This window comes from Manis pentadactyla, chromosome 5, assembly GCF_030020395.1.
Source record: "Manis pentadactyla isolate mManPen7 chromosome 5, mManPen7.hap1, whole genome shotgun sequence".
In the NCBI taxonomy this organism is placed as follows: Eukaryota; Metazoa; Chordata; class Mammalia; order Pholidota; family Manidae; genus Manis; species Manis pentadactyla.
The window spans coordinates 178,318,046-178,342,684 of NC_080023.1; the positions used below are offsets into that span (position 1 = coordinate 178,318,046).

A 24,639-nucleotide genomic window follows, 5' to 3' on the forward strand; every position below is an offset into this window, starting at 1 on the left:
GCGTGCAGATGGCTTTTAGGTCTGGCCTGAGCAGCTGCTCTCGGTGTGGCCGGCCTCAGGTTGCTGCTCCACTATAGCAGAGCTGCACCAGAGGGGGAACGGGCGGGAGGCTGTTCATTTACGTGAGTGGCTCCTAGCCGCGCTGCCACCCAGGGTTTAGGGCTCCCAGAGTTCCCTGGGATTCCCAGCTGCTGTGCTGGGTGCGCCGGGACACTTCCTTCCAGCTGTGAGTCTCCTGTCCCTTTAACGCTTTCAAAAAGCACTCGCTTTTCTTTGTCCCAGGGTCGCCAGCTGTGGGGACCCGCTCGCAGGTTTTACTGTTCCGTTTCCCTAGTATCCAGCACACCACGCACTGTGGCTGTGCTCCCAGTGTGGATGACTAGGGCTGGGTATTCAGCAGTCCTGGGCTCCCTCTCCCTCCCTGCTCTGACTTCTCTCCTCCTGCCGGGAGCTGGGGTGAGGGGCGCTTGGGTCCCGCTGGGCTGTGGCTTGTATCTTACCCACTTCCTGAGGCGCTAGGGTCTCACAGATGTAGATGTAGCCTGGCTGTTGTCCTGTACCTTCTGGTCTCTCTTTTAGAAAAGTTGTGTTTATTTTATTTTCAAAAATATATGTGGTTTTGGGAGGAGATTTCTGCTGCTCTACTCATGCTACCATCTTCGCTCCTCCTTCTGTGTCTCTTGATTGGTGCATTTCCTACTTTTACATTTAGGGTGATTATCGATAGATATGTACTTATTTCCATTACAGGCTTTGGATTCGTGGTTACGATAGGTTTAAGGGTAGCTTCTTTGGTATCTAACTGTCTAACATTAACTCACTTATTATGCTGTTATAAACACAGTGTGATGATTCTTTATTTCCCTCCCTTCTTTTTCTACCTCCTCCACTCTCTGTGTGTTAGGTGTTTATTTCTGTACTCTCTTGTGTTTCCCTTAACTCCTTTTGTGGAGAGGTGATATTATTTTTTGCCTTTAGTTAGTATTTGGTGTGCTTTCTTTGGTGTGATTTTATTTTCTCCGGTGCCATCTGTTTAACCGAAGGAGTACTCCCATCTAGAGCAGTTCCTTTAAAATACACTGTAGAGGTGGTTTGTGGAAGGTAAATTCCCTCAACTTTTGCTTATCTGGAAATGTTTAATCCCTCCTTCAAATTTAAGTGATAATCTTGCTGGATACAGTATTCTTGGTTCAAGGCCCTTCTGTTTCATTGCATTAAAGATATCATGCCATTCTCTTCTGGCCTGTAAGGTTTCTGTTGAGAAGTGTGATAATTGCCTGATGGGTTTTCTTTTGTAGGTCATCTTTTTTCTCTGTCTGGCTGCTTTTACTGCCCTGTCCTTGTCTTTGATCTTTGCCATTTTAATTATTCTGTGTCTTGGTGTTGTTCTCCTTGGGTCCCTTGTGTTGGGAAATCTGTGGGCTTCCATGGTCTGAGACACTATTTCCTTCCCCAGCTTGGGGATGTTTTCATCAATTATTTCTTCAAATACACTTTCTGTCCTATTCTCTCTCTCCTTTTGGTACCCCTATAATGTGAATATTGTTTCATTTGCATTGGTGACAACAATTCTCTTAAGTATTCTTTGATTTCTATAGATCCTTTCATCTCTCTCTGCTTCATCTTCTCTGTATTTCTGTTTTCTATTCCATCAACAAGTCTCTTGCACCTCATCCAGTCTTCTCTTAAGTCCTTCCATTGTTTGTTTTATTTCTGTTGTCTCCCTCCAGAATTCATCCCCTAGCTCTTGCATATTTCTCTGCAACTCCATCGGCCTGGTTATGACTTTTATTTTGAATTCTTTTTTAGGAAGATTGGTTATATTGGTCTTACCAGGCCCTCTCTCTGGCATTTGAGTGATTTTGGACTGAACCAGGTTCTTCCTTTTCATGGCAATAGAAGTGATCGCCAGTGAGTGGCATGTGTGTCAGGTGGGAGAGCAAAGCCCCTTTCTGTTTGCTGTTCGCCTTGCCCTTCTCTGCTTCCTGTGCTGGTTAACTGCACACAGCAAGCAGTCTCTGGGTTAATTCCTTGAGCTGCTGTGGGTGGGTGGCCCTCAGGATAGCCTAAGGCGCTTGCGGGGGTTGCAGGTGAGCCACACGTGTTCTGCGAGAAAGGTGCCCCTTTAGTGACTTCCGGACTTTGTGCTGGCTTCCTTAAGCCTGTGCCAGGCAGCTGTGCACAGGGAGCAGTCTCTGGGTCTGGCTTGTTGAGCTGTGCACTGGGAGAAGATTCTGTGTGGTTGCTGTGAGCGAGGTTGCTCCCCGGCTGGTCTGCAGCAATGGCGTGTCAGCAGTTTGCTTGCAGTGCCGGCTGGGGGGAATGAACAGAGAAGGCTGTTAATCACTGTGAGGGGCTTCAGAGCTGTGTTGCCACCCAGTGGGTTAGGGCGCCTGAAGTTCCTTCAGATTCCCAGCCTGCTTTTCTGAGTGTGCCAGGACGATTTTGTCCACCTTTTGAACTCTTGTCCCCTTAAGACTTTTAAAGTGCCTGCTTTTCTTTTGTTCTAGGGCAGCTGGCTGTGGGGACCTGTTCAGGGTCTCCGTCTCGGATTTTACTTTTCCATTTCTCTGATATCCCGTACACCATGCAATATGTGTCTGTGCTCCCAGTGCAGATTACTATAGCTGGTTATTTAACAGTCCTGTGCTTCCAGTCCCTCCCCAGTCTGATTCTTTTCCTCACTCCAGTGAGCTGGGGTTGGGGGAGTGCTCTGGTCCCGCCATGTCGCGGCTTTGTATCTTATCCTGTTCATGAGATGCTGTGTTCTCATAGATGTAGATGTAGCCTGGCTGTTGTACTGTATCTTCTGGTCTCTCTTTTAGGAATAGTTGGATTTGCTGTATTTTCAAAATATATATGGTTTTGGGAGGATATTTTCGCCACCCTACTCATGTCACCATCTTGAGCGAGTCCCCTCGTGGTTTTAATTTGCATTTGCCTGATGATTAGTGATGTGGAGCATCTTTTCATGTGACTGTAACCATCTGTATGCCCTCTTTGGAAAAATGTCTATTCAGATTCTCTGCCCATATTTTAATGGGTTCTTTCTTTTGGAGTATATTTATCCAATATGTATTGGATTTCAGCCCCTTATCAGATAGATCACTTTCAGATATGTTGTTCTTTACAGTAAGTTGCCTTTTCATTTTGTTGATGTTGTCCTTTACAGAAACTTTTTAGATTGATGAAGCCCCTCTTGTTTAATCTTTCTTTTATTTTTCTTGCCTGGGGAGATGTGTCCAGAAAAAATTTACTGTTGCTGATTTTCAGGAGATTCATGCCCATCTTTTCTTTCAAAAGTTTTGTGATTTCATGCCTTTAGGCATTTAATCCATTTTGAATTAAGTTTTGTGCATGATGTTAGACAGTGATGCGATACCATTCTCCTGCATGTAGCTGTTTGGTTTTCCCAGCACCATTTATTGAAGAGACTGTCTTTTCCCCATTGTATATTCTTGCCTCTCTTGTCATATTTTAATTGACCATATACATGTGGGTTTTTTTCTTAGTTATCTGTTCAGTTCCATTGATTCATATATTTGTTCTTATGTCAGTACCATACTGTTTGATTCACTGCAGCTTTGTAGTATAGCTCTTTACCCCCAGCATTGTTCTTCATTGTCAAGATTTCTTTGGCTCCTCAGGGTCTTTTGAGGTTACATGTAAATTTTAGGATTCTTTGCTCTAGTTGAATGAAAAATGCCATTGGTTTTTGATAGGGATTGCATTGAATCTATAGGTTGCTTTGCATAATATGGCCATTTAACAATAGTCATTCATCCTATCCAGGAGCATGAGATAGCTTTCCATTTATTTGTGTCTTCCTCAGTTTCTTTCATCAGTGTCTTAGAGTTTTGAGAGTACAGGTCTTTATCTGCCTTGGTTGAATTTTATTCTTTTTGAGGCAATCATAAATGGGATTCTTAAATCTCTTTCTGTTAGTTCATTTGTATGTGTAAATGTGGCAGGTTTTTGTGCACTGGTTTTGTTTGCTGTGACATTTACTTTTACTGTGACATTTATTAATACCAGTAGTTTTTTGAGTTTTCTCTATACAGTATTATGTCATGGGCAAATATGGGAAATTTGACTTCTTCCTTAGTAACTTGGATGCCTTTTACTTTTCTGGTTGCCATGTCTAGGACTTTAAGGACTATGTTTAATAAAAGTGGTGACAGTGGGTATCCTTGTCTTGTTCCTGACCTTAGAGGAAAAGCTTTCAGTTTTTTGCAATTCAGTGTGATGGCAGTGGTGAGTTTGTCATATATGGCCTTTGTTATGTTTATGTATGTTCCCTCTACACACACTTTGTTGAGTTTTTAGCATAAAAGCATGTTGGGTTTTGTGATCTATTTTGGTACCTATTGTGGTGATGTTAGTTTTTATCCTTCCTTTTGTTAATGGGGTGTGTCATTGATTTGCAGATATTTCACCATCTTTGCATTCCTGGAATAAATCCTACTTGTTCTTGGTTAATGAGTCTTGTCATGTTTTTTTAATTCAGTTTGCTGCTAGTTTTTTTGAGGATTTTCACAAATGTGTTCATCAAGGATGGCGGTGTCTTGGTGTTCCTTTTTTTGTACTGTTTCTGTTGGATTTGGTACTGGGGTGATGCTGAACTAATAAAATGGCATTAAGTTTTCCTTCCTTTTCAAGGTTTAGAAGTAGTTTGAGAAAGGTAAATATTAACTGTAGTTTAAATGTTTGGTGGAAGTAATTTTGAAACCATCTTGTCCTTGACTTTGTAAGGAGTGTTTTTTTGATTATCAGTGTGGTTCATTATTGTCAGTCTGTCAGTGGAGATTTTCTATTTTTTCTGGTTCAGTTTTGGAATATTGTGCATTTCTAGGAGCTTACCTTTTCTCCTATGTTTCCCAATTTGATGGCGTGATGTTTTTTATAACAGCGTCTTGCAGTCCTTTGTGTTTCTGTGGTGTCAGTTGTCACTTCTCTTTCATTTCTGAGTTGAGTTGTCTGTGTTCATTTACACATGGCTGTCCTTTTGCCTTGTCTCCATTTGTTGATGGTGGTGAACTCTAAATAAGACAATGGAAGAATAAAGTCTAAAAGCCCTGTTTTCTGTATGGAAGTGCTTTCATTTCTTTGGCCAGATTCAAGTTTCTGTAATTCGTTGGGTCCATTTGTGAACTCTCTGTTCGATTTCATTTGTTTGTGTGTGTTTGTTTATGTATTTATTATATTTTTATTTTATTAATCAGGAGAAAGAAGTGCAATTTATAGTGTGGCTTGACATTTAAATCAGAAGTTTCATCTAAACACACCTGCCCAATAGAAGGGTGAATGACCTGTGGAAACCTCTGGTAGGTCTTTCTTCTACACATCAACATCAAGGCAGCTGGGTTTTTTAAATTGGAGGGTGTCAAGCACACATTTGGTTTTGACTGGTAAAGCAAATGATTAGAACTAGTAGAGTTTTGGGTGTTTGAAAATATTCAGGCTAATGAAGACAGGTTTACAGATCAGGATAATACTGTAGAATGGAAATACAATTTGTTCACTTAGTCTAGTGCAGTGTTATAACTGTCTAATATGTAAGTTGCCTATCTCCTGAAATTGGAGTAACATGCTTGGCAAGTCTGTTATCCACTTGCAGCCAGGAGGATCCTTGTTGTTGGAGCACAGATAAGAAACAAGGCAACTAATAAGATGTGTTCTGTTATTTTTTTTCTAGAAGTTTGGTAGTTTGATGATTTTTTAATAGCAAGGCAAAATCTAATTTCTCAGTCAACTTCAGGATCCATTAGGATGCAATTGCTGCTTTGGGAAATTACCATGAAGTCTCAATCAAGAGCTGTCAAGTTCTGTTTCTTCAGTGTTTTCTATCAGGGCAGAGAAGGTGTCAGTGCTTTTGTGGTTAGGAGACTTGTTGTTTTTGGTCACTCTGATGCTGGGGTTCTTGTTCACGAAGCCAAAGAATGAGCTTCATAAACACTCAAGGTAGGAGAGCAAGGTAGAGGCTTTTATTTAGAGATAAAGTGAAAGGACAGAGCTCCTGGCTGACACCAGGAGGGGACAAGAGAGTCCCTGTGTGTATTCATTTTAAATATTATGCTCCTTTAATTATTGTAGCTGTGCAATTAAGCTTGAAATTTTAACGTTTCAGTTCCAACTTTTTCTTTATCATTGTATAGATGAACAGGTATTCAAATGTGTTGTCAATTCCTGCAAGATAGTGTGGTAAGGTTATTGTTGGGATTACGTGGGATCTCTAAGTCAATTTGAGGAAAATGGACATCTTAGTAATGGAATTTTGATCATGGACAGTATATCTCAGTTGTTTTGTTTTTTCTTTCATTGCTCTCAGAAATGTTTCACATGTTTTTCCTCAGAGATCTACAAGTATTTTGTTGCATTTGTATTTGAGCATTTGTATTTTTGCATTATTTGTTTTTGGTGGATATAAATGATACTGTTTCTTACATATCCCAATCATATGTTAATGGTTGACTGAAAATCAGAAATTTTTATGTTCACTTCGAACTTAAGTGTATGGTATATGTGTAAAATCCCATCTGGGCACAGAACAATGGGCTCCATTTCTGTTTGAACTTAACCGTATATTTTCACTGAATAATCCATATATTGAATTTGAGCCCTTTACCAGGACTTCTAAGAAGGGGCCCAACCATCAGTAGTGACTATGTTTGAGCTATGGGATGCCTCAACCTGCCTTTTGTGGCATGCACCGAGCACGTGTGCTCCTCCTGTGCACTCTGGTACCTTTGCTAGAGTGAAGACTTGAGCTTTTGTATCGGCAGAACCCAGGAGTCTGGGCTGCAACTTTGGGATGACTTGGAGCCCAGTCCACCAGGAGGAAAATGCTTCCCGTGTGGGGTCCTGACACCTGCAGAAGGGGCTTTGCCATGGTTTCTTCTGGATATTTCTGTAAGGAGTGAGTATTGTAACTTTTTTTTTAACGTGTGTTGTATAAAATTTCTTTGAAAGGTAAATAAGGCTGGTGTTATCTATACAATAAAACTTATGAAAGACCAGAATTAGATTATATAATAGCTCCAGGTCTGGGGCATAGTGTGTACCCAGAAAGAATAATATTTTGTGAATTTAAAATGCTTCATGGAAGCAGATCAAGTGAGGAATGAGCCAGCTCTTAGAGCTTTGTGCCCTTCTGTGAATCATCTTTAAAGAGCTGACCCTGTAATAATTAATGTGCAATGTTCCTCATTCACTGAGGGGTTCTAAGAATAAACTTTATATTATTCTGTGTCATTTTGATTCAGGATTGTTTCTGTGGAGAAATCCCAATTCAGCATCATATACACAGTCATAAAATTCATATCAAGAAATGGGACCAGCCAGTCTTCCCTGCAACCTGAGGCAAAGAGAAAGAAGTGACACCCTAAAAAGTCTCTTCACTCACCTGTATTGTTACTTTTCCAACATTAGAGTAATTGAGATCCACTGAAAAGTGGAAGTTTTAAGTACATTAAAATTCAGAACATTTTGAGTTCTGCTATTTTATTGATGCCAAACCAGAATTTAGTATGCTTTAATGTTCCTAGCTTTCAAAAAGCTAACTTATTAATATGTTAATATCCCCTGTAGCTTGTCATTTTCAAACGGGATTATCATTGTGCTTGATGATTTCTCCTAAATTAGTGTTGAACATAATTTTTAAAAATTATCTTCATCCACTAATATGTTCTTTGCCAGACCTCTGTGTGAATGAATGTATTTGTCAAAGCATACATAAATGAACCAAGGGAACATCTAACTGTTTCGATACACGATTAGAGTGAACAAGTTTCATGAATCAGGTTTAGAAGATCAAAATATGATGATGTCTTTTCATGCCGCCTACTGCATGCTACTTAAAACCATTTAAGGTGAAGTTATTACCAAATGAAACAAACCTGTTTCCACTAAGCCAACATACAGCAAAGCCAAACACTGACATGAGCAGTGAAACCAAACCCTGACATTGGGATGTGGTGAAAGAAGGTGGGTGTTCCCCAAGCAAGGAGAATGGATAGCTAAAGCTTAAAAGCCCTGCACTGACTATTGGCTTATAAGCAAGGGCTTTTAAAGGTTATGGGAAAGGGTTGCCGGATATGGGATGAGCTTGTGGCGTTGTTCTGACAGGTCCGTGGTGATGTGACGGTGGACTGTTTCAGGAGTGTTAGCTGTCAGCCTTCTGGCTCCACTGAGGCTGGAGTCCATGGGCTCATTGTCAGGAGGTGGCATGTCTGGTGGGGCCTAAATTCCTGCAAAACAATTCAAGGATACATGAGTCAAGAGTCTGTCTGTGGCCTTGAGGGGGAAATCAGAGTCCTGGGCCATTTTAGTTTGCTTTACCTTGGTTTGCAAACTCCCATTTTTTAAAATCTTAATTTACACATTCTGATTCCCATACTGTGGGTCATAATTGATGGACCCAGTCTTATGTATCAATGAGATGTCTGAGGGCCTTTATCAGACAGGGAATGCCTGTGCAGTTACATCTTTAGGACTGAAATCACCATAACGCTTAAGGGCTAAAACATTGGCTGCTTTTTCTAAATGAGATGCGTTTATGGAAAACAGATTTTCTCAGGTTCCAAGTAGAAAATCTGAAGGTACTTTACTTTTGTGTATCTTGGTTTCTGAGATGACAGTGAGATGTTTCTCATCTTCCTTTTTTATGTGCTTCCTTCTTGTAATAATGGAAAATTCAAGTTTCTCTTTAGCATGCTCATTCCTTTACTTTTTTGGTCTACTCTGAGCTTCAGAAAAAAATGTACATAAACCTTGCTTTAGCTTTACATTCCTCTAATATACTTTTACCTAATATTCTTTGTTGGTAAGCTACACGACAGGCATTCTAATAAGCATGAGGAATTACATATTGTCCTGGTTTTTCACTAGAGCTGTTTTTTAACCAATTGCTTATAATTCATATGATCAACTCATCATGATCAATTGCATTAAATTTGAGAGTCTGTCTGTGCCAGCGTGCTTCTGAGTTTAGCACTGTGTATTTTATGTGTTACAACTCCTGAGGAAGTTTTCTTAATTACTTAAGGAATCTAAAATTTTCTGGACTATCAACACGGGTTTTGTTTTAGTCTCTCATAACTACTGCATAGAATCTTTATTTTACAAGGGTGTCTATGTCTATAAAACCTATAGCATGCTGTAGGTTTTACTTCTTCTGAATTGTTTTCATGGAGGAAGCCCTACACAGATTCACACACAGGGGAAGTAGGTGTACATTCAGGGGATTGTCTGCTTGAATTGTGGACAGTATCTGACTGTGGAAATCAGATGCTTTTTACCAATGCTTCTATGAATTCTCATAATGGTTAATTTCCTATGACACTGGAATAATTGAAATTCTCTTAAATATTTAAAGAGTGTGTGTATTATATCTCACAATGTAATATTTCAAGTTTACATATTTGTACTAAAGCCAAAAATATTTTCAATTTGCTGTTTTTAATTTTCAAATTCATAAAGTATATCCATGTGCCTTATTAAAGTTTTACATTCATACAACATACTTCCAAATTTATATCCTCTCATTGTTTATTTAAAAACGAGTGAACTAATAATAATGATGCTTGATTAAATTGTCAGTTTTCAGGAGAGTCTTAAAATTGTCAGGAGACACCTAAAATTTATTTCCAGTCACTTAGAATATCATTCCATGGTGCTAATTTGCATACAATTTTATAATGATTTTGTATCAAGATTTGGATTCAGCATAGTATATATTCTCCTTTGATATTCCATGTATTAACTTTTGAGTCATGTTAACCTGTGTCAAAGTGCACCAATGACATGTAGTCCCCTATGGCAGCACAAAGGGGATAGTCTCTTCATCACATAGCCCACATACCTCTGCACCGTAAATTCCCCGCAAGGTCATGTCACTCCTTCCTACCGCTTACCCGGTAATTTGTCATAAGAGAATCCCACCTCAAGAGAGCCAGAGTGGTGATTCTCTCTACTCCCCTCTCTTCATGTTGCTGGGTTATACCTGTAGGGACAGACTCAGAGCAGCACCACGCAAGAAGCAAAATGACAGCTGAGACCCCAGCTTCCGTCCTCCGCCAGCCTCGTGGAGAGGACAGGGTGCAGTGGTTCAGGGGCACCATGGGCCTTAATGGGAGGAGTGGTGGTAAGAGGGAATGCCTTTTATCCCTGTCCTGTGCCCTGTGGCAAGGGTTAGAGTTTTCATAGTAGCCAGGTGAGGAAAGGCATCATGATAGAAAAAGGGGTTTAAAATTCTCAGTGTTTCCCCAGGATCCACAAATTATCCATCACACTAGAGGTACAGTAACATTAATACAGTACTCATGTACTGCATTCTAAATGTTCAGTTTCTTACAGGGTTGACCAGCTTTAGCTTTACAACTTGGTTCTTCTGGGGTAAATCAAGCTCTTCATCCATAACATATTTTGCGGTCAGATTGGCTTAATGGCATAGTATGAACACAGTCATTTAGAAGAGTGTTTCCAGATAATTTCAGACTTACAGAAAACCTGCAATATCCCTGATATTCCTTCATTCAGATTTTCCAGTGGTCAGTGCACCACTACATTTGCTCCATCATAGAAAATTGTCCACTGTATTTTTCCAATTAGAGGCACAATTTACCACAGAAATACAACATGACCCACATTAGGAAATCAAAATTGTTGATAATTCTTACCTGCAGAGCAGCTTTAAATATCAGCAGTGGCATCAACTATGAGAAAAATATGTCTGCATTCTGGTCCATAGACTTTCTGTCATTTTCATGACCTCAGTTGGGTTAGAGTCCAAAGTTCTCCAACATCATTATGTGCAGGCTCAAGAGTCCTTGTCTTCTTGGCCTTAGAGGGGAAGCTTTCAATGTTTCACTGCTGAGTATAGTGTTAACTATAGGTTTGTTGTATATGGACATTATCATGCTGAGGTTGTTCCTTCTCTGTTTCTTGTGGGTTTTTATGGTAAAAGTATATTGTATTTTGTAGCATGCTTATTCTGACTCTACTAAGATGATAAGATTTTTTTCATTTACTTCTAATCTCATGATTTGCATATGGAACCACTTGCCTCCTTGGGATAAGTGTCAGCTGGTCATGTGGGAAATCCCTTTAATGTGACCTTGAATTTGGTTTACTGATACTTTTAGAAAATGCTCATCTATTTTATTTTTTATTTTTTTTTATTAAGGTATCATTGATACATAATCTTATGAATGTTTCACATGAGCAACAGTGTGGTTACTACATTCGCCCTTATTGTCAAGTCCACAACACATACCCCATTACAGGTACTGTGCGTCAGCATAGTAAGAATCTTGCATCTATTTTCAATAAGAATATTGGTCTGCAGTTGTGTTTTTTCATGGCATCCTAATCTGGATAGATATCAGGGTAATGGTGGCCTCATAGAGTGAACTTGGAAGTGTTTTGTACTCTCCAATTTTTTGGAAGATTTTGAGAAAGATTGACATTAATTCTTTAAGAGTTTGGTAGAATTCTCCAGTGAAGCTCTCCGATTACCAGAATCTCTTGTACAGCAAGTGTTCTCTGTCTTTTTTTTCATTCATTTATTCTTTCATCAAATACTTTATTATTTTTATTTTGGTATCATTAATATACAATCACATGAGCAACATTGTGCTTACTAGATTACCCCCATTATCATGTCCCCACCACATACCCCATTATAGTCACTGTCCATCAGTGTAGTAAGATGCTATAGAGTCACTACTTCTCTGTGCTATATTGTCTTCTCTGTCTCCAGAGAAGATCATAGCCTTTCACTGCTGCCTCTCAGCACAGGCCTGTCATTCGTACCGGGTCAGTGGGTTCTCCAACTGCGTTTTGTATATGGAAGATGCTTCTGATGATTCTGCAAAGTTGCAGTCTTCCGGCTGGGGAGCCGCAACCCGGGGACGGGCGGCACGGGAGTGGCCGGGTGTGAGCCCTCCCCGCAAGCCCAGCCCAGTGTCTGCATCACCGCCGAGTTTGAAGCATCCAGTAAAAACGCAGGACGCCCGAGTTCACGCAGCCGGCCCGGCCTGGGCGGAGCGAGGATGCTGGGAGTGCCGCGCCGGGGGCGGGTTGAACCTCGCGTCCCGCGAGGCCCGCTGATCCCCGGGGGCGGAGTCCGCATTCCCACGGCCGGCCGTGCAGCCGCGCAGGGAGGCACCACCGCGTCGAGGGCAGCTGCGGGGACAGACGCGGGATGCGCGCGCCCCCCGGCGACTCCGCCTCCCCGGGCCTGCTGCTCAGGCCGGCCCATGGGCCCGGCTAGCCGCCCTCCGGCCAAATCGGTGGCAGAACACCTCCGTGGTCCTGGGGGCGCGCGTGCTGGGACACGGCTGCCAGCGCCTCGGCCCGCCCCAGGAGCCGGGCCCCCAGGTGGCAGGTCACCGGCCTGACAGCGCCCCCGCCCTGGGCTCTTCAGGCCCCGCGCGGCTGCCCAGCCGGCGCTCCCTGGCGGCCCCCAGGTGTCAGCTCCCACCCCCACCCCCCGCGGGAGCCGAGGGCACGCTGTCCCCGCGTCCGCCGCCACCGCCGCAGGCCTGGGGCGGCGGCTGAGCGCCCTCCCCACTGGCAGGGATGTCGGGCCTTTCTTAGGCTCTTAATCTACGATACTACTACTAAGCTTTTCCTTACACTTCTGAAAAAACGGAGTCATTTTTGTTCTATAGAATTTACTACGTTCTGGATTTTGTTTTGATCGTCATGGTGTCATTTTAACATGTACTCTATCCGTATTTTCTCCTTAAATGGGCAGTTGGCTCCTGAGGCTTGATTAGTTTCAAGTTCCGTGATGTGGGCAGAGTATTTCGTAGGTGGTGCTGTGCACTTCTGCTGGCATCACATCGGGAGCACGTGCTGTGTGCCTTTTGCGGTGTTAATGTTGATCCCTGGACTCAGGTGTCAGTCTAGTCCTTCCATTTTTTGTTCCTATGAGCTTTTCAGCTGCTGATTTTAGTGGCCATTTATCACCTTTGTCTGTATCCATTGTGGCAAAGTGGTGATGTTCTAATTCTGTCCTTCCGTCTGCATTTGTTAGTTGAAGGTCTGTGTAATTCTAGAGAGAAGAACATGCCCTACCTATAGGAATGGTAGGATAATAAGCAGGCACTGATGCCATAGCTAACTCCAAAGGTGACCGGTTAGGTTCTTGCTGTGTTATCTTTATGAACTGATGATATATTTTTTTATTCATAATTTAAAAAATTCATTTTGACATCATTAATCTACAATTACATGAAGAACATTATGTTTACTAGACTCCCCCCTTCACCAAGTACCCCCCACAAACCCCATTATAATCACTGTCCATCAGCGTAATAAGATGCTATAGAATCACTACATGTCTTCTCTGTGTTGCACAGCCCTCCCTGTGCACTCCCCCCCACATTATACCTGCTAATCGTAAGGCCCCCTTCCTTTTTCCCCACCCTTATCCCTCCCTTCCCATCCACCCTCCCCTTATTGTTTTATGGTGTAAAAATGCGGTTAGTACAACTGCTGTTCCTACTGTCTTCATTTGAAATCTCAGCCAAAATTCTCTCCTCAGGATTAATATTTAAAATGGGAATTACTGAAAAGGTTTAGTATAGATATTTTTTTGACATGTAGACACTGAGTATGTGCATTGGTTTTTTTCCATAACCCTGCCGTAACATCATCTTGACTATGCTTTCATCCTGAATATCGTGATCAGTATCAAGTATAAAAATGTCTTTGTAATAGCAGTGAAGTACATGTAGTGGCTAAGACCCCAGGCTTTAGAGAGAGACAGTCCTGGGTTCAGATCACACATTGCTGTTCCTTATTGCCAGTGCACCTCAGGAAATGATTTAACCTCAGTGGGCCTGTGGTTCCCTCAATGGTAATATAGGGACCGTGAAACCCACCTTCCTAGGTCAAATGATTATGAAGATTAAAGTAAACAACACATTCAAAATGCCTCAGACAGAGCATGGTGCTTGGACTGTGGGGTGTAACTGTCATCCGTGATGGGAGCAAGAGCAGTGCTTGTGTCCATGGCACCCATTGTGTGAGGTCATCATATGCCATCATTCCGAGCCTGGTGCCACAGCATAAAAAGGGCAGTCAGGACTGCTGGCTCTGGTTGCAGAAGTGCCCAGAGTGGTTCAGGCTGAATCCTGCTTTAAGGTTCTTTTAAGGAAAAAGGAACACTAAAAAAATTTTCTTAACCTTCACACCAAAGGAATTCTCTCTCAAAAAAGAAATATAAGGTAATTTAAAAATTGTTTTAGAAAGGTTATTTTGAAAGGATGCTTTTCTGTGTCCGGACATACTATTTGGGACTCTAAATAAGGACATGTAACAGTGTATTTGTTTTGATTTCCTGATGGAGGACAACCAGCTCTTGATTATTACCTATGCACTAAGCAGGCTTATTCCTGTAGTACACTAGCTTTATGCTGGTGTATGTGTGTCCGTAAATCTTTTTTTCCTTCTCTCTCACGATAGTATTTATAGAAATGAATGTGTTACTGCTAAAGATTTAAATTAGTAGCTGTAGAAAGGAGAATTATAATGGTATAAAAGGCTTGATCTGTCACCATCTCTATCTTCTTAGTCATCTTTTTTCTCTGTTTCTTTTAAATCTTAAGAAAGATTATTTTCAGGAACCATTTACTATCTTAGTCTTGGAAATTAAGAAAAAAGAATAAACTCCTTTTTATGCATAATTTCTGAATGAAAAAAAATCATAGGAATCAAATTATATAAATTATATTTGCTTTTTCTAAGGAAAGTTTATTGAGAAAAATACTTCTTTTTTTCCTCACCCACAATTGATTTGACTGTTCAGTGAATTAAACTTTAATACAAGCTTCAGCTTTTCCTAACAATCCATTTCTCATTTTATGAAAAAGCCCAATACATGAATCGCCCTTAGAAAGTATTTATTTATAAATGCCTAAAGCAAAAAGGTAAATGATGTCATTTTTCAGGTGAATTTTGGACACCAAGATAATCTGTTCCTTTTTTGTCACAGGTGTATTTTCCTAGCTGAATAAAATATAACTATGTAAAAATCATAACTGGATTAAAAAAAGCTTAATTGATTGAACCCTTGAAATTCAATCAAAAGCTCCCCATGCTGGTGAACATAAAACTGTTTTGCCGGATTCCTTATTAGTGTTTTATGGTGTAAAAATGCGGTTAGTACAACTGCTGTTCCTACTGTCTTCATTTGAAATCTCAGCCAAAATTCTCTCCTCAGGATTAATATTTAAAATGGGAATTACTGAAAAGGTTTAGTATAGATATTTTTTTGACATGTAGACACTGAGTATGTGCATTGGTTTTTTTCCATAACCCTGCCGTAACATCATCTTGACTATGCTTTCATCCTGAATATCGTGATCAGTATCAAGTATAAAAATGTCTTTGTAATAGCAGTGAAGTACATGTAGTGGCTAAGACCCCAGGCTTTAGAGAGAGACAGTCCTGGGTTCAGATCACACATTGCTGTTCCTTATTGCCAGTGCACCTCAGGAAATGATTTAACCTCAGTGGGCCTGTGGTTCCCTCAATGGTAATATAGGGACCGTGAAACCCACCTTCCTAGGTCAAATGATTATGAAGATTAAAGTAAACAACACATTCAAAATGCCTCAGACAGAGCATGGTGCTTGGACTGTGGGGTGTAACTGTCATCCGTGATGGGAGCAAGAGCAGTGCTTGTGTCCATGGCACCCATTGTGTGAGGTCATATGTCATGATTCCAAGCCTGGTGCCACAGCATAAAGGGCAGTCAGGACTGCTGGCTCTGGCTGCAGAAGTGTCCAGAGCTGTTCAGGCTGAATCCTGCTTTAAGGTTCTTTTAAGGAAAAAGGAACACTAAAAAAATTTTCTTAACCTTCACACCAAAGGAATTATCTCTCAAAAAAGAAGTATAAGGTAATTTAAAAATTGTTTTAGAAAGGTTATTTTGAAAGAATGTTTTTCCTATGTCTGGACATACTACTTGGGACTCTAAATAAGGTCACATAACAGTGTATTTGTTTTGATTTCCTGATGGAGGACAACCAGCTCTTGATTATTACCTATGCACTAAGCAGGCTTATTCCTGTAGTACACTAGCGTTATGCTGGTGTATGTGTTTCCACGAGGAGACTTATAGTGGGAAATCTGAAATATCACAAAAGTAGGCAAAATAATGTACATCATGTACCTATCATCAGCTTTAAAAATTATCATATTCTAAATATCATATTCTAAATATAATATTGTTTTACATATATTCCCATCTACTACTCCTCTTCCATAATTTGTTGAAGCAAATTTTAGACATCATGCTTCATCTATAAATCTAAAAGATAAGAATTCTTGTTTTCTACAAAAGTATCACAATACATTATCATACTTTAAAATGATAATTTCTTGATATCAAATATCAGACATTGTTCAAAATTTTCATTGTTTAAATTCTTAACTCTCAGAATTTCCTAAACAGTTTGTCTATTTGAATCAAAATCTAGGTAAGATCCAAACATTGGGCATGTTTGATACATCCTTTAAGGCCCCTTTAATCTTCTTGCAGTGTTTTCACTTCTTGAAATTTATTTGTTGAATAAACTGGGTAATTTGTAGAATTTCCTACAGACTGCGTTTTGCTATGTAGTTTATAAAGACAGGGAACTGTTTGTCACCTTTTTATATAGACCTTCTTACTTTGTTCTTTAGATTTCGACCCTTTTTCATGGCTTCCCTTAATATTAATTTCACCCAGATTTTACCTTTATAAAAATATTTAAATTATTAGCCTTCATAGAATAGCTTGCATCAAGCCCCACCCTTTGGAATGGTCCGCTGAGTCCTAGGCAGGCATGAGAATCTCAAGCTGATCCCATTGCCTCTCATCACTCTCATTCACTTACAGTGTATAAAATGATATAGATGCTGTTAATTATAGACTGTTTGGCAATTTATATTCAGAGTGGAGAGAGTTCGAGTCAGTTAGATTTCAGGGTTGTGCCAAATCTACTTATTAGATTTATTTAATAAATATTTTATGGTTAAAATGATAAAAAATACATGTTCCATTTGTATCTGACATGTTCTGACAATCTAGGTCAGTCGGTTCAGTAAATGTGCTATTGAAATGTGGCATGAGGTCCTTGAATTTTAAGTTTAAATGGCTGCTGAATAAAGATCCTTGATATTGTCATACAGTTTTTATGTGTTAGGTAGAACCGCATGAAATTGCCTATTTTGTAAGTAAAAAATGATTACATATTTACAATTTTATATAGTTCGACCTAATGGACAACTATAGAACCTCAGAAAAGGAACTTGCAATACTTGTAACATGTTCTAAATCTTCCCTGAAATTATATATTAAAAGCTTTTTATTTTTTAGGAGAGAGAAATCAGAAGGCAACAAGCTGTTCTGAAGCATCAGGTCTGTAGACATAAAGTTGAACAATTGTTGAAATGTACATTTTATGATTTTTCTTAAATCTTAATTTGGGGAGCATCTTGAAAATATTTTCTTAAAAATTTCCATTATGATTCCCCCTTAAGTTTTCCCTTCATCTTACAGTTATTGCCTTGCTTTCATATTGGTGTCTTTTGGGTGGTTAAAAATTGGTTTCATGACTATGTGATTTCTGTTTCATAATGTTGTGCCAACTCTTTCTACTGGAAGGTGGAGAGACATAGACTAGATATGGTATGGGTATGCTTATTTTTGTACATCTAACACCGCATTGTGATTTGGTTGTGATATGGTTGTCATAGCAATGCATAAAGTGTAGCACTGGCTGCTGTCATATTACATACTGCTGCATGGCTTTACGTCACAGTGCATTGCATACATCTGCTTGTCTGTCTATAAGTATGATCTGTCCCCAAGATTTTTAATTGAATTGTGTAAGCCTTATTGAAGGCCGCTGTCTGAAAATTTGTGTTACTGATGTTAAAATGAAAGTTGGATAACTGTACAAATCAGGTACAATTGTGACCCATATTCTCCCATCTTTCCTGATGCAAAACTGCCATTGAATACAATGGGAATTTTCAGTTAGGTTGATGAGAATATGAAATAGATTCGTGTTTTATAGGTAAATTTTAGAAGTGATATTAGAAATATCCCTTTGGGGATACTAAAAAGAATTGATTAGACGTTACAACTTTGATTTTTGAAGTTTGAAATAAAATGAGATGATCAAACTCTAAGCTACTGGTAGTGCATATCTTATTTTCATACTGTGCCTTTTAGATGCCCTTATGGCCAATGGTACAGCTTTTATGGCTTTAAGTAGTGCATGAAGTGGCAGACATCAGTAAATAGGAGTATCCCGTTTTATTGGTATTGGTATATGAACCACATCTAAGCAAAGAGCAGAGAAAAGGAACAACGGAGGAAAACGATTCGGGTCACTTGTCAAAACAACCCAGTTGTACCTCTGTTAAGGAACCAAAATGAGAGGAGGCTGAGTACATGACTTTTTGCCGGTTTTATTTCTGTTCCCCTGTCCTATATGTTCATAACATCCCATTGTATTTGTTTAGAAAGGTTCCACCATACTACAGGTGACTTTTTGCCCGTTTGTGTAAATAGGAATTTTCCTATGTAATGTCAACTCTGTACTATAAGTAAATGTATTCTTTCATCTTTTTTATGAATTGATTTGCATTGTCTTTACTTGAAAGACAATGAAAGCTAAACTTTTACTAAAGATGGATAACTGTGAAGCATGGATGTTGATTTGAAACATTATTTTCTCTAGGACGATCCTTGCCGACATGGTAACTCGCCTCAGCGAAGAGTTGAGAAAAGGAAAAACGGAGAAGAACACTTATGACCTGTCCAAACTACCAACTTGTGGTTCCGTTAAGACACCGAAAAGAGAGGAGGCTGAGTACGTGACTTTTTGCCGGTATTATTTCTGTTCCCCTGTCCTGTATGTTCATAACATCCCATTGTATTTGTTTAGAAAGGTTCCACCATACTACAGGTGACTTTTTGACCGTTTGTGTAAATAGGAATTTTCCTATGTAATGTCAACTCTGTACTATAAGTAAATGTATTCTTTCATCTTTTTTATGAATTGATTTGCATTGTCTTTACTTGAAAGACAATGAAAGCTAAACTTTTACTAAAGATGGATAACTCTGAAGCATGGATGTTGATTTGAAACATTATTTTCTCTAGGACGATTCTTGCCGACATGGTAACTCGCCTCAGCGAAGAGTTGAGAAAAGGAAAAACGGAGAAGAACACTTATGACCTGTCCAAACTACCAACTTGTGGTTCCGTTAAGACACCGAAAAGAGAGGAGCCTGAGTACGTGACTTTTTGCCGGTATTATTTCTGTTCCCCTGTCCTATATGTTCATAACATCCCATTGTATTTGTTTAGAAAGGTTCCACCATACTACAGGTGACTTTTTGACCGTTTGTGTAAATAGGAATTTTCCTATGTAGTGTCAACTCTGTACTATAAGTAAATGTATTCTTTCATCTTTTTTATGAATTGATTTGCATTGTCTTTACTTGAAAGACAATGAAAGCTAAACTTTTACTAAAGATGGATAACTGTGAAGCATGGATGTTGATTTGAAACATTGTTTTCTCTAGGACGATTCTTGCCGACATGGTAACTCGCCTCAGCGAAGAGTTGAGAAAAGGAAAAACGGAGAAGAACACTTATGACTTGTCCAAACTACCAACTTGTGGTTCCGTTAAGACACCGAAAAGAGAGGAGCCTGAGTACGTGACTTTTTGCCGGTATTATTTCTGTTCCCCTGTCCTGTATGTTCATAACATCCCATTGTATTTGTTTAGAAAGGTTCCACCATACTACAGGTGACTTTTTGACCGTTTGTGTAAATAGGAATTTTCCTATGTAATGTCAACTCTGTACTATAAGTAAATGTATTCTTTCATCTTTTTTATGAATTGATTTGCATTGTCTTTACTTGAAAGACAATGAAAGCTAAACTTTTACTAAAGATGGATAACTCTGAAGCATGAATGTTGATTTGAAACATTGTTTTCTCTAGGACGATCCTTGCCGACATGGTAACTCGCCTCAGCGAAGAGTTGAGAAAAGGAAAAACGGAGAAAAACACTTATGACTTGTCCAAACTACCAACTTGTGGTTCCGTTAAGACACCGAAAAGAGAGGAGGCTGAGTACGTGACTTTTTGCCGGTATTATTTCTGTTCCCCTGTCCTGTATGTTCATAACATCCCATTGTATTTGTTTAGAAAGGTTCCACCATACTACAGGTGACTTTGACCGTTTGTGTAAATAGGATTTTCCTATGTAATGTCAACTCTGTACTATAAGTAAATGTATTCTTTCATCTTTTTTATGAATTGATTTGCATTGTCTTTACTTGAAAGACAATGAAAGCTAAACTTTTACTAAAGATGGATAACTCTGAAGCATGGATGTTGATTTGAAACATTGTTTTCTCTAGGACGATCCTTGCCGACATGGTAACTCGCCTCAGCGAAGAGTTGAGAAAAGGAAAAACGGAGAAGAACACTTATGACTTGTCCAAACTACCAACTTGTGGTTCCATTAAGACACCGAAACGAGAGGAGCCTGAGTAGGTGCCTTTTTGCCGGTATTATTTCTGTTCCCCTGTCCTATGTGTTCATAACATCCCATTGTATTTGTTTAGGAAAGGTTCCACCATCCTACAGGTGACTTTTTTTTTCTTTTTTTTTTTTGAGAGGGCATCTCTCATATTTATTGATCAAATGGTTGTTAACAACAATAAAATTCTGTATAGGGGACTCAATGCACAATCATTAATCAACCCCAAGCCTAATTCTCAGCAGTCTCCAATCTTCTGAAGCATGATGAACAAGTTCTTACATAGTGAATAAGTTCTTACATGGTGAACAGTGCAAGGGCAGTCATCACAGAAACTTTCGGTTTTGATCACATATTATGAGCTATAAACAATCAGGTCAAATATGATTATTCGTTTGATTTTTATACTTGATTTATATGTGAATCCCACATTTCTCCCTTATTATTATTATTACTATTATTATTTTTAATAAAGTGCTGAAGTGGTAGGTAGATGCAAGATAAAGGTAGAAAACATAGTTTAGTGCTGTAAGAGGGCAGATGTAGATGATCAGGTGTGTGCCTATAGACTAAGTATTAATCCAAGCTAGACAAGGGCAACAAAACATCCACGGATGCAGAAGATTTCTCTCAAAACAGGGGGGGTGAGGTTCTAAGCCTCACCTCTGTTGATCCCCAATTTCTCACCTGATGGCCCCCCTGCGACTGTGCCTGTCTTAGGTTGTTCCTCCCTTGAGGAATCTTACCCGTCTCTGGCTCACCAGTCATCTTCCGGGGCCATACAGGGAAATGTAAAGTTGGTAAGTGAGAGAGAAGCAATATTGTTTGAAAAGGTTAGCTTTTTACTTCTTTGCAGATTTATGCCCTGTGGCTTCTATCCCTAGCATTTGTCTTGAGGTATCTTTAGCACTTGGAAGAATTATGATGCTTGGTAATTTCGATATGAGGCACGAATTCTACTTAGGGGTTGTAATTATGAAGGAAGAAGAGAAGCTATAGAAGTAGCAGATGGAAGAAAACATGAGAAGATTGATTTTTTCTTTGACATATCATCTTGTAGAGTAACATAAGCATGATAGGTTTTAAACTACTAATTAAATTGCGTACACACATTAACATAATTGGAATACAGCTACATAACAAAAGCAGACCTACAATTACCAGCCATCTCCAGTGAAACCAAAGAAACCAGTTAGGCACCCTAGGCATTTGTGAAAACTTATCAGTGATATGATGAATATTATCTAACTGAATTTGAATAGTTTGAGAAAAATCAGACAAATTAAAACAACACATTCCTGGGAACCTACAGTTGACTTTTTGACTGTTTGTGTAAATAGGAATTTTCCTATGTAATGTCAACTCTGTACTATAAGTAAATGTATTCTTTCATCTTTTTTATGAATTGATTTGCATTGTCTCTACTTGAAAGACAATGAAAGCTAAACTTTTACTAAAGATGGATAACTCTGAAGCATGGATGTTGATTTGAAACATTATTTTCTCTAGGACGATCCTTGCCGACATGGTAACTCGCCTCAGTGAAGAGTTGAGAAAAGGAAAAACAGAGAAAAACACTTATGACTTGTCCAAACTACCAACTTGTGGTTCCGTTAAGACACCGAAAAGAGAGGAGGCTGAGTACGTGACTTTTTGCCGGTATTATTTCTGTTCCCCTGTCCTATATGTTCATAACATCCCATTGTATTTATTTAGAAAGGTCCACCGTTCTACAGGTGACTTTTTGACCGTTTGTGTAAATAGGAATTTTCCTATGTAATGTCAACTCTGTACTATAAGTAAATGTATTCTTTCATGTGTTTTTATGAATTAATTTGCATTGTCTTTACTTGGAAGAGAATGAAAGCTAAACTTTTACTAAAATAGATAACTCTAAAGCATGGATATTGATTTCAAACATTATTTTCTCTAGTACGAACCTTAATGAAATGGAAACTCATCTAAGCAAAGAGCAGAGAAAAGGAACAATGGAGGAAAATGATTTAGGTCGCTTGTCAAAACAACCCAGTTGTATCTCTGTTAAGGAACCGAAACAAAAGGAGTCTCTGTACCTGACTAATTGCCGGTATTATTTCTGTTCCCCTGTCCTGTATGTTCATAACATCCCATTGTATTTGTTTAGAAACCTTCCACTATATATTAACGGTGACTTTTTGACAGTTTGCGTAAATAAGAATTTTCTTATGTAATGTCAACTCTGTACTCTAAGTAAATGTATTCTTTCATCCTTTCCATGAATTGATTTGCATTGTCTTTACTTGAAAGAGAATGAAAGCTAAACTTTTTCTAAAGATGGGTAACTCTGAAGCATGGATGTTGATTTGAAACATTATGTTGTCTAGTTTTGTCTTTGCTGAAATGGTAAATCGCCTCTGTGAAGAGTTGATAAAAGGAAAAATGGAGGCAAACACTTGTGACTTGAAAGAACTACCACCTTTTACTTATTCTAAGGAACTGATAGAGAACCCGGACCTCTACCAGGACATGACTTTTTCCCGGTATTATTTCTGTTCCCCTGTCCTATGTGTTCATAACATCTCCCATTGTATTTGTTTAGAAAACTTCCACCATATTACAGGTGACTTTTTGACAGTTTTTGTGAGTGGAAATTTTCCTATGTAATGTCAACTCTGTACTATAAGTAAATGTAGTCTTTTATCTTCTTTATGAATTAATTTGCATTGTCTTTACTTGAAAGAGAATGAAAGCTAAACTTTTAACTAAAGATGGATAACTCTGAAGCATGGATGTTGATTTGAAACATTATTTTCTCTAGGATGATCCTCACTGATATGCATACCCCCCTCAGCGAAGCATTGAGAAAAAAGAAAACAGAGGAAAACACCTGTGACTGGGCCAAACTACCAACTTTTAGTTCCGTTAAGACAACGAAACGAGAACACTCTAAGGACCTGACTCTTTGCGGGTATTATTTCTGTTCCCCTGTCCTGTATGTTCACAACATGCCCTTGTATTTGTTTAGAAACCTTCCACCATACTAAAGGTGACTTTGGGACCGTTTGTGTAAATAGGAATTTTCCTATGTAATGTCAACTCTGTACTATAAGTAAATGTATTCTTTCATGTGTTTTTATGAATTAATTTGCATTGGAAGAGAATGAAAGCTATAGATAACCCTAAAGCATGGATATTGATTTCAAACATTATTTTCTCTAGTAAGAACCTTAATGAAATAGAAACTCATCTCAGCAAAGAGCAGAGAAAAAGAAAAAGGGAGGAAAACACTTCTGGTAACTCGTCAGAACCAAGTTTTACTTGTGTTAAGAAAGCAAAACGAGATGACTGTAAGGACCTGTGCAGGTATTATTTCTCTTCCCCTGTCCTATATGTTCATAACATCCCACTGTATCTGTTTAGAAACCTTCCACTATATATTAAAGGTGACTTTTTGACAGTTTGCGTAAATAAGAATTTTCCTATATAATGTCAACTCTGTACTATAAGTAAATGTATTCATTCGTCTTTTTTTATGAATTAATTTGCATTGTGTTTACTTGAAAGAGAATAAAAGCTAAACTTTTACTAAAGATAGATAACTCTAAAGCATGGATATTGATTTCAAATATTATTTTCTCTAGTATGATCCTTACCGAAATAGAAAATCATGAGGATGCATGGCCTTTTCGTCTTCCTGTAAACTTGAACTTTGTTCCTGGTTATACCAAAGTTATTAAGAAGCCTATGGATTTTTCCACAATTAGAGAGAAATTAATTAGTGGACAGTAAGTACATCATTTCTGTTCAGTGTTATTGAATGTTATGTGCTCAGTACTCTTACGGTGAGCCAAGAATACATCAATTACAAGCCCTGTCTTTAGAGACAGGATATATATGTGTGGTTAAGGTAGTATGATACGGAAGACCAGTCAATTAAAATTATATCAGTAATTAGAAATAGTGTAATAAAGCTGTTTTGACTTTGGAAGGCCACCAAACCTAGCCTGGGAGTTAAGGAAAAGTATCAGGGAAGCCTCCCAAAGTGACTAAGTGACATGTAAGCTGGAGCTTATATTGTGCATCATTGGGATATCAATA

General features: G+C 39.0%; 1 protein-coding gene across 4 annotated transcripts in view; it reads left to right on the forward strand.

The window, feature by feature from the left end:
• LOC130683922 (nucleosome-remodeling factor subunit BPTF-like) overlaps positions 1-24,639 on the forward strand; it is a 46,001-nt gene that overhangs the window by 17,940 nt on the left and 3,422 nt on the right. The window contains exons 1-14 of one of the 4 annotated variants that reach the window (XM_057503218.1): positions 4,651-5,324; positions 6,783-6,916; positions 17,372-17,413; positions 18,744-18,875; positions 19,169-19,300; positions 19,594-19,725; positions 20,019-20,150; positions 20,441-20,572; positions 22,072-22,221; positions 22,496-22,648; positions 22,926-23,081; positions 23,360-23,509; positions 23,761-23,904; positions 24,183-24,326. In XM_057503218.1, the coding sequence (XP_057359201.1) occupies positions 18,760-18,875; positions 19,169-19,300; positions 19,594-19,725; positions 20,019-20,150; positions 20,441-20,572; positions 22,072-22,221; positions 22,496-22,648; positions 22,926-23,081; positions 23,360-23,509; positions 23,761-23,904; positions 24,183-24,326 (1,541 nt within the window). In that variant the 5' untranslated portion in view covers positions 4,651-5,324; positions 6,783-6,916; positions 17,372-17,413; positions 18,744-18,759. Of the gene's footprint in view, positions 1-4,648; positions 5,325-6,782; positions 6,917-17,371; positions 17,414-18,743; positions 18,876-19,168; positions 19,301-19,593; positions 19,726-20,018; positions 20,151-20,440; positions 20,573-22,071; positions 22,222-22,495; positions 22,649-22,925; positions 23,082-23,359; positions 23,510-23,760; positions 23,905-24,182; positions 24,327-24,639 lie in introns of those variants that run through there. The other 3 variants (XM_057503217.1, XM_057503219.1, XM_057503216.1) reach the window with 3 other exon arrangements.